General features: G+C 37.6%; 1 protein-coding gene across 8 annotated transcripts in view; it reads right to left on the bottom strand.

Annotated features, from left to right (window-relative positions):
* The window catches only part of lrp8 (low density lipoprotein receptor-related protein 8, apolipoprotein e receptor), a 179,182-nt gene that overhangs the window by 50,484 nt on the left and 114,468 nt on the right, over positions 1-14,230 (bottom strand). For all 8 annotated transcript variants that reach the window (XM_026933516.3, XM_053242292.1, XM_026933514.3 and 5 more), the window contains one exon: positions 2,250-2,633. In XM_026933516.3, coding sequence (XP_026789317.3) covers positions 2,250-2,633 — 384 coding nt within the window. The remainder of the gene's footprint in view (positions 1-2,249; positions 2,634-14,230) is intronic.

Below are 14,230 nucleotides of genomic sequence, written 5' to 3'. Positions count from 1 at the left end.
GTGCACGGGGGCATTGTCATGCTGGAACAGGTTTGGGCCTCTTTGTTCCACTGAAGAGAAATTGTAATGCTACAGCATACAAACACATTCTATACAACTGTGTGCTTCCAAATTTGTGGGAACAGTTTGGGGAAGAACCTCATATGGGTGTGACGGTCAACATACTTTATATTAGTGTACAAACATTCACAATATATAAATGGATTTTATAGAAATATTCCAACAGACACCAGATATTAAAGGAAAAATCCAGCATTTTTCAACTTAGTCTCTATTCACTATATCTGTACTGTGCATTTGTCAAGACATTTTGACATTTTTTTCTGTGACAAAAAAACAAAAACAAACAAACAAAAAAAACCCAGAAAACCTAACTACTCAAAATCATTCATAATTGAAGCCTGGGACAGTATCTAAAAGTTAAAAAATTACAACTAGTGCACCTAACACAAATTCAAAACTACAATCACTACATGCTACCTGAGGCTTTTGTGATGTTCATGTATGACCAGGAGAAAACTGAGACACTCTGGGTTTGTTTTGAGCTACGCTGATTATGGTGGTAACATAAACACAAATTGTTCCCTGTGAAAAAGTAGTTCCCTTCTCTGAAAAGATGAATTATACAGAATTTAGAGATGTGATTAAAAGTGTTACATAAACATTAGACTTCAATGCATAACACTTTAAGGATATTAAAGTAAACCTTACTGCCAGACTGTTTACAAACTCATTTGAATTTTTTCTGTCTATTTTCACTCTAATTAGCTGAATGTGTAGACAAGCTTTAGGTTCATCATTCTTTCTGGAAAAACATATGCAGGTGTCTTAAATTGGAAATGAAAAGCATGAAGTATTGCACAAGAAGAGACTCTCCAATTCAAGAGGCCTCCTTTGTACCCCAATACACACAGGGTTACCACACACACACACACACACACACACACACACACACACAGTTACTTAGCAACAAGCAAGGCACTAGTGAATGGCACCACACTGATTTCCTCTTTACACCAAATGACTCGGGTTTACATGGCTCAGACACTAAGATGCATGTCAAAGGGGCCTAGTCTGGAACGCAGAAACACACACACACACACACACACACACACACACACATGTACGTACCCACACACAAGTATTTAATATTGTGTGATCTGTTACTTTTAGCTAAACTCCTACAGCGTTTTTAAACACCTATAACACAGTGCTACTGAATCCTCAATTCTGATTGGTCAGATGGTGTTTATTAATTTTCTATAACAGCAGCTCTCACAGTAGTTCCAGCTGCAAGACAAAATCAGGTTTATATTAATGTGCTTGTTCTAATAAGGTAACATTTCTCTAGTAACATAATAACATTGTTATTGACGTGTTACAATCCCTATATTTATACATAACTTCACTATTTACATTCGTCTTTGAAACAAATTTCAACCGTTTGCATTTATCAGAATGTCTTTAAAACAATGAAAACTGTATAAAAAAAATCTAGTTTGTAAAATTGTTTTTACTTCAATAAGTAGAGAGAAATATCTATGCAAACAGATGAATTTAGCATCACGGAGTGATTTACTGCAGACTGGAGTTCATTTCGGGGACAACATTTGGGTGAGCAAATTAATACAAATGCAGGGACTCCATTTATTCTGTCAAACTATTTAATACCGTAGTATTCACCTCGTTACTGAACACAGAGGGTTTACATGATACGGGATCTTCTGGTTTCCTTCCCAACTCGTTTCCTTCCCTCATTGTTTCCATCCCTACTCGTTTCCTTCCCTACTCATTTCCTTCCCTACTCATTTCCTTCCCTCATTGTTTCCATCCCTACTCGTTTCCATCCCTACTCGTTTCCATCCCTACTCGTTTCCATCCCTACTCGTTTCCTTCCCTCCTTATCTTTCTCCATTTTTCTTTCCCTCCTTCCCACATTGTTTCCTTCTTCCCTCTCTCCTTGTTTCCTTCCCTCTTTCCCATGGTTTGTTTCTCTTCTCATTTCCTTCCACCCTTCCCTCTCTCTGTGTTTTCTTCCCTCCTTCCCTCTCTCCTTCTTTCCTTCCTTCCTTGATTCCTTTTACCCTTCCTTCCAGTCTTCCCTCTCTTCTAGTTTCCTTCCCTATTTGTTTCCTTTCATCTTTTTTCTTTGTTTCATCCCTTCTTTACTTTCGCCTTGTTTGCAGTGCTAGTTCTTCTACGTTGGCTTTGTGTGTCGCAGCCCTGATGCTGATTGCATCTGTACTTACGACAGTTTGTCTCATCGGACTTGTCCTTGCAGTCTGGGTCCCCGTCACATTTCCAGTTGAGATGCACGCACTCTCCGCTGCCACACTGGAACTCTCCAGCCAGGCAGCTTGGCTTCTGCGGCTCGTTCCTGCTGGTACAGCGCTCCACCGACTCGTCTGATTTATCTCTGCAGTCAGGGTCGCCGTCGCAGCTCCACAGAGCTGGGATACACTCAGAGTTGTTACAGCGGAACTCCTGAGGGCTGCATGTGCTGGCTGTGCTTGAAGTGCACTTCTCTTCATCGCTGTTATCTCCACAGTCATCATCACCATCACAGATGAAGCTGGGGGCCACACACATGCCGTTCCGGCACTGGAACTCTTTCGGCGGACAAACCTTCGCATCTGAGAAGGAGGAGAAATCATAATGCGCTGTTAGAGCTGAGTGAACACATGATACAAAACATATGGGCTAACTGTTGATGTCTACAGAGATACAAAGAGGAAAAATGACAGAAAAACATACAATGTATAGCCTAACCAACACATCAATAGACTAACTGACCATATAATGAATTAATAGAGATTTGACCAAATGAAAACTTTTTGGTTTTGGGAAAATGATTATCTTCTCTATGGTGATAGTCATTAAATAGACCTGTCATGAGTACATGTTCATGTTTAAGAGGGTTACTAAATAACTCTGAGCTGTAAAGCTGTTTGGTTTTACACTTCATCTTGTACAGCTTTGATAAAAGGATTTATCGCTAGACTCAAGCATGTGTGTACACGCTGTGGGAAATTTGCAAATCTTAAAGGGGGGGATGTATGTATCTAAGTGAAGAGGCTATATTAATATGCAAATCATGTTAAAGTGTGTGTATCTATGTGTGTACACTGACAATAAAGTCAAGCTTTGATAAAAAGGCTTAATCGGGATCATTTGCAAAGGGTATCTCTCTAAACTCATTCACCCTTATGAAAATGGCATTATCAAGCTGCCATGCTAGTCTCATGCTAGTCTCAGTAGGATTTGTAGTGTCAATTTTCCTTTATAGATCCTTTCACAGATTCACTCCAACACTTCAAACCATTAAGATTAACAATAAAATTAGCGTATTTAGGTGATTTCATTTTCATCAAGTCAATTAGCAAACAAGGGTCCTTAAGTGCTTAACATGGAAGATATGAACATCCAAAATAACAAAAATAGATATTTTCAGTGCTCAAGCGGTATGAAAATATCACAGATAAGGATACTGATTATAATATTTTTAAGATTTTTAATACTCATAACAGGTAATATTGGTTAATAAGTCATATTTTGATATATTTTTAAACAATTTTTAAGTTTATAAATTAAGCAAATTTTAGTTTTTACTGATAGAATCACTCACAACACTTGTAATTAAATGTATGATTAAAATCAACTTACTAGCATAAATTTTAAAAAAAAGTTTAGCAAAAATTAATCAAAGGCTTGGTTTTTCAGATGTGTAACAGAGCTGAATGAATGAATTGTTTGTTTGTTTGTTTGTGTTTGTGTGTTTGTCTGGAGTGTGCTTATATGGGTGAGCTGGTAATTGAGTCCAGGTGTGTGTGTGTTCATTAGTCTGGTGATGTGCTCTGGCTGATGGGTATTGTAGTTCAGTACCGTTACCGGCGCTACAATGACAACTGCACATTTACTGTACAGCCTGAGTAGCGTGGAGGACTAAACTTTGAAAAAATTTGTAATAAAAATATTTTAAGAAGCTGGAATGATTCTGCTTTCCTAATTCTTTACAATTTCAAGTTATAGACTTGTAAAAAACATCAACCTCTTTGTTGGAAGCAGAAAATTCTGGACACTCCAGCTCAATAATCTGTGACTTCACGTTACCAAAAAAAAAATAAAAAAAATAAATAAATAAAAAGGACCACAAACAATGTCCGCTAAAGTAGTTAGGAGTGTAACGACAGGATTTACTACATCAATTAAATATTTCCTTCATATTCTAGTAATGAGTGCAAAATATATAGTATTCCTAAGGAATAAAACAAGCAGGCATGCTATTATAGGAAAATAACTAATGGATGGATACTATGAAGTGAAGTTACTGATATCAACCCAAAGTTGATTATTTTCATATTATACCACAGCCTGATTGAATGCTCAAATCTGATTGGTCATAAGGTGTGCATTATCGGTTGCAAGTGCTCTCAGTCTCAGTTATGTTTTCCATTTTCTCTATAAAATGACAGGCTGCACTTTGTGCGTGTGTGTGTGTGTGTGTGTGTGTGTGTGTGTGTGAGTGAGAGAGAGAGAGAGAGAGAGAGAGAGAGACTGTTCATCACAGCTATACTGTAGGTGGGAACAGGATGTAACTTGTCTCTTGGACCTTCCACAATATTAAATCTAATTCTAAACCGGCTTGTGCCTCGTGCCACATCATTATTGCTGCATCCTCGTGCCGTGCTGCATTATTTTTGTACGACAGCAAGGCCTGTTGTGTTATACCTTACTTACATTACATAACAGAGTGTTTTTCCTCTCATACAACAGCATTTGAACAATAATTTTACATTTTTTAATTATGTAAAAAAAATTATGTTAAAAATTATGTTTAAAATAACCATTTATAGTTAGATTTAATGTTTGCGGACATCCACAAGACAAATTATTTCCTGTTATCACTTACCTTATAGCAGATATAATTCCTCACCAACTGTCTCTCTTTTTTTTCTTTCATGAAGATAGTAAGACAAAAAACAGCAGCTTGTCATTTTACTGTAAAAGTACCAACTCCTCTGTCCTGAAGACTTTCCAGTGGTTTCCAGTTTATTATTAAACTTACTTCATGTGTATTACTTTATACTGTATGTCCACCATACAAATCCCTGTGTATGAGCTCTTACTATGGAAACGATAATGTCTTAAAACAAGTGTAGTAATATATACCTGTGATTTAAATTACAACCAGTCCTACAATCAGGGCTGAGGTTAGAGAAAACTAAGCAACACCTTTTGACCAATCAGAGCATTCAACAGTGGTGTAGTTACTAAAAACATTGGTATCATTATCAATATTATTATTGGTATTTTTATTTAAACTGTATTTTGTCTCTGAATTATAGAGGATTCCAGAATTGACATGAAGGAAAAAGAATGAAAAAACACCCACAAGGATTTGTGTGAAAATTTCAAAGCACGTCACCCCTAATCTCAAACTGCTCTACAGTGTGTCAGGCCTATGAATGCAATTTTTATAGAGTACAAAATTATACACACACACACACACACACACACACATATATATATATATATATATATACATATATGTATTTTATATATATATTATATACATATATATAATTTTGTTCAGGCCTCACTCCTGAGTCATACATCACCTACAGTGCCCTTTCTTTGCCAAGGTGTAAAGATCGACTTACAAACCAAGCTGGGATAAAGGCTCATAATCTTTCCTGCAAATTCGACACGAGGCTGTCAGTGGGTGAATAAGATGCTGAACTGATGTATGCTACACCATTCCTCTGCCTGCAAGGGCACATCAAACATGGAGTGTTTTTAATGGGATTGTCAGAGCGTGTGGACGCAGATTGTTTACGCTGACCAATATTTATTTCCCGAAGGCCTGCAGAGCATGAGCAGACCACAGAGATGAAATAACCATTGAGAGAAATTCGCCAGACCTTCAGGTCCATTGGAGAACGTCAGTATGCAGTCTATATGATGCTATATGATTTATTATTTATTATTTATTTCTGTTATTATTGTACTGCTGTAGACTGCCTAAGCCTCACAAAAAGCATTTCAATGTGCATTGTCACTGACACTTGTATATATGACAAATAAACTTGAAACTTGAACTATCTGCTAAAAAGGTCAGGGCCAATGTAGAGAATCAGAAGAGTAGAAAGTAACAAAAAGGAGGGGAATTAAACCTTATTGACTTATTCAGGCAGATGCTGTTTAATCCAAAGCAGCAGACAGGTAACAGATAAAGCCTTAGATTAGCAAGATCATAGTAACCTTGGACCACACACACACACACACACACACACACACACACACGATCGAGAGCTCAACCATATGTGAGGTATGTGCTGTGAATAGCACATCCTGTGAATCCTGCTTTCTCAGCCTTGTAGCTTTTAAAGCGTAATACTGAATAAGACGCTGTGCTTTAGCAGAAGTTGCTGGCATGGAGAGATATCTGGTAATATTTTTATCTGCTGTTCAGTAAATTATTTATTAAATATACAACCAAATATTCCATTAAGAGAATGGAACAAAATAGGAATAGGAAAGAAAACAAATATATAACATATGTAAGAATACATTTTTGTTGCCAAGACACCTTTCAATAAATAAGGTGTCTCACTATTCAAAAATTTCTAATCTGAGCTTTACAGTACCCAAAAATAAAAACATTTAGATATTTAAATGGTTTACTCATCTTGCATGGCTAATGCATGCGTGCATCTGTGGTGCAGCATGAGCAACAGTTCAAAGAGATGCTGTTGGTTGGCTTCATGTGTCTTGGGGGAAGCACATGCTAGCCTTCACCCTCCCTAATTGGTAGCTGTTGTTTGATATGGGAGAGCAGGTGACCAAATTGGGGTGAAAAGCATGAACCAGAAGATGTCAAACTATGGCTTGGTAACATACGAAAAATAGAACAAAAAACTGACACACAGAAGATATACAGTATGTAAACCTTCCCCAAACTGTTGCCACAAAGTTAGAAGCACACAATTGTATAGAATGTCTTTGTATGTTGTAGAATTACAATTTCCCTTCACTGGAACTAAGGAGCGCAAACATGTTTCAGCATGACAATGCCCCTGTGCACAAAGCAAGCCCCGTGAAGATATGGTTTACCAAGGGTGGAGTGGAAGAACTCGAGTGGCCTGCACAGAGCCCTGTCCTCTTAACCTTTCAGATGGACTGGAACACATTTACATTTATGGCATTTGGCAGACGCCCTTATCCAGAATGACTTACTCAAGTGCTTTGAAGAGTATAAATACATATTGGTCACTAGGTCATGTACTAAGAATACCATCAGTCTAAAAACTCTGCGGGGGAGGTAATATAGCAAGGAAAGCACAACATATTTTTATTTTTACATTAAAGTGCTAATTTAAGGTAGGTCTTTAGACATTGTTTGAAGACTGCCGTTGACTCAGCTGTTTGGATATCTAAGGGGAGTTCATTCCACCACCTAGGTGCCAGAACAGAGAAGAGTCTTGATGCATGCCTTCCTTGTACCCTGACCACAGGTGCACCAACTGACCAACTGCACCTCAGGCCTCCTCGCATGACATCAGTGCCTGACCTCCCAAATCCCCACAGCTACATTCCAAAATCTAGTGAAAAGCCCTCACAGAACAGCAAAGAGAGGACTAAATCTGGAATGGGATGCTCAAAAAGCACATATGGGTGTGATAGTCAAGGGTCCACAAACTTTTGGGCATATAGTGTACGAAGGCAAACTAATGAACCAAACCAAACACAGAATAAATGAACACAATCAGCAACAGACCAGTGGCAGGACATGGGTGGAGAAAGGACTAAAACAGACCAGTGGCATGACATGGGTGGAGAAAGGACTAAAACAGACCAGAGGCAGGATATGTAGAACTAAGAACAAAACACTTTACACGTACACAGTGCTTGCCGTGCTGGAAACCGTGGCAAGCAGCTAGTTTAGAGGCAGTTAACTAGCCGGATAGCTGGTTGGGATGGGAGGAGGATATAGGGAAGTTTGCATAATTATTTATATTCAAAATAATGGAATTTATATTCAAAGTAAGGGTGTAGAATAGAAATGTTCCTATGCCACTAGCTTCTTGAGCATTCATAATAATAATAATAATAATAATACCTTTATTTCCGTGTGTATCATATCACCACCACAACACAAAACAGAGTTTCAGGGTACAGTGGGTAATGCTACACTGCACAGCTCCCCTGTGGTACACAAGCAGCAAGTTAATAGAGCGTTTAAGAACACACAGGCATTACGCTTACATCATTATAGTTACGAGCTATAGAGATGTACTTCTCTCCAGGGGATCTGGTGTGAGGTGAGGACACAGAGACTGTAGCTATGATGTAGAGAACAAACATCACATTGTAAGTGAAGCAGCTTAACACCGCTAAGCTTTTTGAGTGGGCAGTGTCTGAGCCTAGCACAGAGACACAGGCTTCACTGGCACAAAGCCAAAGAAGGAGGCAGAGGAAGGTTATCTGGGTTACAGCACTCACTGCAGTGCCCAAAAAACAGGCTCATGTTCACATCACTGCCTATAAACATTGTATAGAAATGAGTGAATTGGATATGTGGATTTTGTCTCAAATGATTTTAAAAACTCCAGAGCAATGCTGTCTCAGTTACTGAAAGACAGGAAGTTCAAACCCCATTGAGGAATGCCTTTAACAAGGCAATCTAATGCTGTGCTTTCTGTTGAAATGTTATAACATTCAGTATCTCACTTGTCGAAAGGTATCGATCAGGAGAGGGCTATAAAGAATTTCCAAAACATTAGATATACCATGGAACACTGTGAAGGAAAAAGTGGAGAAAATGGGGTACCACAGTGACATCACCAAGAACAGGACGTTCATCCAGAAGAACAAGACAAAACCTTACCAGGGAGGCTGCCAAGAGACCTACATTAAAGCAGCTGCAGGAATATCTGACAAGTACTAATTACTCTCTGAATGTAACAACAATCTCTCATATTCTTTACATGTCTGGGCTATGGCGTGGGGTGGCTTGACAGAAGCCCTTTCTCACAAAAAAAACATCTAAGCCAAACTAAATCACCCAAACCATGTGGCAAAATGTGTTAGGATCTGATGAGACCAGTTCCAAAAGGCATAATAATTCCCTAATTCCAAAAGGAATGTTTGGTGCAAAAAAAAAAAAAAACACCAAAAGAACATGTTTCTGTACGCACTGTGAAACATGGTGGTGGCAGCATCACGCTTTATTGCTGCTTTGGCAATAAGAACTGGGGCTTTTTATCAAGGTGGGGCTTTTTTTTTAAGTGGAGGAAATCATTAATAGCTACAAATACCAGTTGATTTTAGTGCAAAACCTTCAGGCGTCCGCTAGTGAGGTGAAGATGAAAAGGAATTTCACATTTCAGCATGACAATGACCCAAAGCATATAATCAAATCAACAAAGAAATGGCTTAACCAGAAGAAGATCAATGTTTTCGAATGGCCGAGTCAGAGCCCAGACCTGAATCCAATTAAAAATCTGTGGGGAGACCTGAAGTGGGCTGTGCACAGGAGATGCCCTCGCAATTTGATGGATCTAGAATGTTTTTGAAAGAAAGTGTGCCACGCTGTGCCAAGTCAATATTAATACTGCCAAATCAATATTGCCGAGTCAAGATGTGCCAAACTGATAGACACTTACCCAGAAGACTGAGCGGTGTAATAAAATCAAAAGCTGCTTCAACAAAGTATTCGTTTAGGGGTGTGCACACTTATGCAACTAGGTTACTGTAATTTTTTTATTTTTCCAATTTTTCCCTAAAATGTTTCTGATTGTTTTTCACATTATTTTTATATGTTGTAATTTCACATCGAGGGTTCATTTTTTACATCACAAAAACCTGCCATTTTAACAAGGATGTGTAGAATTTTTATATCCATTGTACCACAGTGATTTGCCAAGAATTCCAAGGTTCAATTTATTAATGAACAAAACATTGCATATTTTAACAGTTTATATATTAATGTTGTGGAACTTCCAAGATACAGGTTAGCTCCTGTTATCACTTACGTTATTACAACAATAAACATCATTCCCTCACCAGCCTCTCCTTCTCTCTCTGTCTCTCTGTCTCTCTCTCTCTCTCTCTCTCTCTCTCACAAAACACGGCTTGTCATTTTACCGAGAACCCAGAAAACATAAACTCCTCTGTCTTGAAGACTTTCCCATGCTGGGAATCTTTGCAAAGCACTGTGACTGTCACAGAGAAGCTGACAGAAATGCTTTCCATAAATGTTAAATGTCTCTTAATAAACACAACATCAACATTTTCACAATGTGTTACTTCTTTAAAAATGCCACACAAGTCCCTGTGTATGTTCATTCATTCATTCATTCATTCATTCATTCATTTAATGCCATGTCAGCATCAGTGGCTATTTTCAGGGCAAGATCAAGGTAGGTAAAAGAGGACATTCCGTAAATTCTTACAGTATTAGTCCCTGTGTATGAGCTGTTACTATAGAAACAACAATGTATTAGAAAGAGTGCATTAATATTAACCTATCATTCATATTACAGCCGGAACTATTGTCCGAGCAGTGCTGTTATGCAAAAATAATGTTCACCTTCTGACCGATCGGATTCAAGAATTCAACCACACTGTGGTTTGAAGAAGGTTAAGCCTGGCCTAAAGTGATGGTCACTCCCCATTTTCCCTAATCAACAGTGTAAGTATTGTTAACATTAATAAATTAATTGCCCAATTGGAAACTAAAGGCAATAAAATTATTTGATTAGTAGTTTTTTGCTCTCTTGGCCAAGCTTTTGCTTCTAGACGTGTGGTAACTAGGCTGTTCACTTCAGATTTATAAAGAACTGGCTCTCAGACACTAAAGATCGAATCACCTGTTTCATTCCTTATTACAAGTTACTTATTTTTTAAAAAAAGATTTGATAACATTAAGATTACTTTAATGAACATATTCAACATAGAGGATGTAATGAGCTGTATCCTCAAAGATTATGGAAAGTCTGTCTTTAAAAGTACAGCAGAAACTATCCATCGAACCTTGAAGTCCTTTATGTTCTTTGGGAGAATGATCATTTAAAAAAATCTTTTATACACAAAAAAATCCACACAATTTGCATCAATATCTTCAAATTTAAGGAAGGAAATGTAATGATCTTTATTGCGTCTGCAGCATACTGTCTCTCACCTGGAGAATAGCTGGAGACAGTCTGATTTATGGTACTTTATTGCCAATGTGTATGACTCAGTGTGTGTAATGTGCAATGTTTCTTGCTACGCTACAGAAAATGACTGGCTAGAAATTACAAAAGGGCAAACATTCCAACTAAGTAACAATTATGTTGCATTTTAAGATTGTCCCTAAATTGCACATGATATTTTTCATGCTGCGTACATTCGACTAACACAAGACTGACCTGTGTAATGAGTGTGGGACTTACATGTGCTCTATTTAGGAAAATAATTTGCTCAGAGATATAAAGTCACTACCAACACACCACTACCTCTGGAGCTGTTTGAACTTGGTTCATCTATGAATAATTTCACATTCAGTCTAGACAAGCTAATTAAAGGTCTCTTGAAAGCTGTAAGAAAATGTTTTCTGGATAACAGGGGAGCAGGCAGACCTCTGACAATTACACACACAATGGTAAAGCCCATTGTTAATTTTCTTTCAAAAGCCTGGGCGATTTGCAGGAAAATGAGATCAACATATTGGATGGAGTTGGAGGCTTTTTTCTGGGTCAGCGTGTCTCTGGTATATCTTTACAGTTACATTTCTACACACACAAAAAAAAAAGTTTTGTGCTAGAATCCAATGAACACTTTAGCTTTTTGTAAAAATATTCCTAAATAAATAATAAATTTAAAATATATAAATTTAAAAGAAAAAAAGATTTCTTCATCTCAGAAATCAGCTGCCTCATGTATCAGTCCAACAGTCATTTTGTATGTCAAGAATATTGCTATATTTTGCTCAAAATCAAAACAATATTTTCTATCATTTTGGTTAATATTTTTGACATGAATGGTGAAAATATTTGTTTTATAAACACAGTAGAAGCGTTATTTTTAAATTCCATGTATATTGTTTTACGCTTCTTTGACATTCTATTTACTTTAAGTGATATTTTGAAAGTCAAAATTCATATGACATGCAATTTTAAGTAGTAAAAACATCTAAAGAATCTGGATGTTTTATAAAATAACGCAGGAAAGGGTTAAGTGCCTCCACTCAGACAGAATGGCTCTGAGCTTAATAAATTGGTAAGTACCTGTGCTTTAGTAATTCCTTCCAAACCTTCTAATAATTTGTCCAAATCCCCTTTTTTGTACAAAGCTGAATTTTTTAATTCATCATTTCAGTTTTGTCATGAAATCAAACTCAACACTGTGTCCAGGTAAGATGTCACCACAAAGCCACCACTTTCACAATTTGTAACTATATTTGGAACAAGATCGGTGACTCAGCAAAAAGTGTGCCGTTTATCATGCCGGTCTTAAGAAATTCTTCTAAAATGAACTGGATACTCTTGTTTAAGAGTAATAACTTTCCATTTACACTTCCATCTAAGCCATTTGACAGAAGCTTTTCTAGAAAATCATTTGGTGAAGTGTTTCTTTGTCTAATTGGATGAACATGTCCTTATGCATTTGCAGATAACCTAAAGCACCATCAACGGTGAAGCATGAAGTGAATAATAAAATAACTAAATAATACATTAGAGTTTTTTCCCCCTTTTTTATGCATAAGGCTTATTGAATAGATGGGCTTTCAGTCTTCATTTGAAAACATCTAAGGAATCAGCTCTTTGAATAGCCGTTCATGTGTCCATCTGTGGCATAAGCTTTAGGGTTTTAATTTCGCCGTGGGCAATGTGGGCAAGCCAGTGGCCTCAATTTAAGGAGACTGAAGACAGATTGTGGTATTCTGGATCAGCTGAAAGGACCTAAAGGCACATACTTTGTATTTTAAGAGGCAAAGTATATTTGTCCCATCTAATCCCTTTCTGAGCTTTTACTCTGTATAACTTAAATGTGTCTCTTAAAGTAGAGTGATATGTTTTTTTTTTTTTAAACCCAGAATCTATTTCCTTCTGATAGGGTGATAAATGTCCTCTGATGTTCTCTGAGGGAATATTTATAGAAAATGGCTTTTTTTTTGCCTGATGTTCTAGTTATTTTAAATACATGACTACATTACACAGCTTTTTCTACTGAAATAATCCAAATGAGTCAGTGATACATTCTTAATTTTACATATGATTTAAATGGTAACCTGGTAATTTTGTAACTCTTTGTAGTAATGATGATCATCAGTCAGAAAGGAATCTGTGAGCAAGTTTTTTAACCAATATTAATGAAGAAGAAAAACTTGCTAACAAACTAAAACCCTGTTAATCCCACGAGGAAGCTAAGCGACCCTACGCAAACAGGATCTGTGGAAGAAATGCGACTGACGTCTGGGCTGTTCAGGGGCTGAATGCCACCTCTGTACAACAAATTCATTTATAGCATGGCAGTTGGGAAAGAGTCGTCCCCAGCCAGCTTGGCGGATGTTTACAGAAGGACAAGGCCATTTTTGCAGCCCTTTAAAGAGCAGCTAGGAGTTTACAGAGAGCTGCAGCACTGCCTGTGGGGGACTTAGCAAATAGCAGCATAGATCAAAGGGAAATATCAGGCCAATGTGAGGAAATAGAGAAAGTTCAGCAAGTCATACACATGTGCGTGCAAGCGCGCGCACACACACACACACACACGGAGAGAAAGAGTTAGGTAAGAGGTCTTAATCCCAACAATAAGGCAGTTCATGCAAGTTGCAGCCTAACTATATCAGAACTAGAGGTGTAAACACTTATTACTAAACACACAAGTAGGTGAGGAACATACCATTTTTACATTTTGTTCATGCTTTGCTGGTGGAGGTTTTAAAAAAAGCCAAAAATACAGAATACTCTATGCTTCAATTATTTCTTTTTCCGGCTTAAGCATTTCCGTGGTGCACAAGTGAGCATGGTGATCACTAAATATAAATCAGCACTGAATATATGATAACTAAATAACAACACAGACATGTGGTTTTAAAACAGTAATCCAGTCAGGGACCCCCTGGATATACATCACTGACCCCTTTGTGCACCACGGCCCAATAGTATTCGCACAAATTTTATTTGTGTGTCTGAAATAAAGCCGGTTTCCCCTGAAATCCCTGAAGCTCGCAGCAAAGCAATCTTCA

Source organism: Pangasianodon hypophthalmus, chromosome 2, assembly GCF_027358585.1.
Source record: "Pangasianodon hypophthalmus isolate fPanHyp1 chromosome 2, fPanHyp1.pri, whole genome shotgun sequence".
Lineage (NCBI taxonomy): Eukaryota > Metazoa > Chordata > Actinopteri > Siluriformes > Pangasiidae > Pangasianodon > Pangasianodon hypophthalmus.
This window is presented reverse-complemented; position numbering and strand designations above follow the sequence as displayed.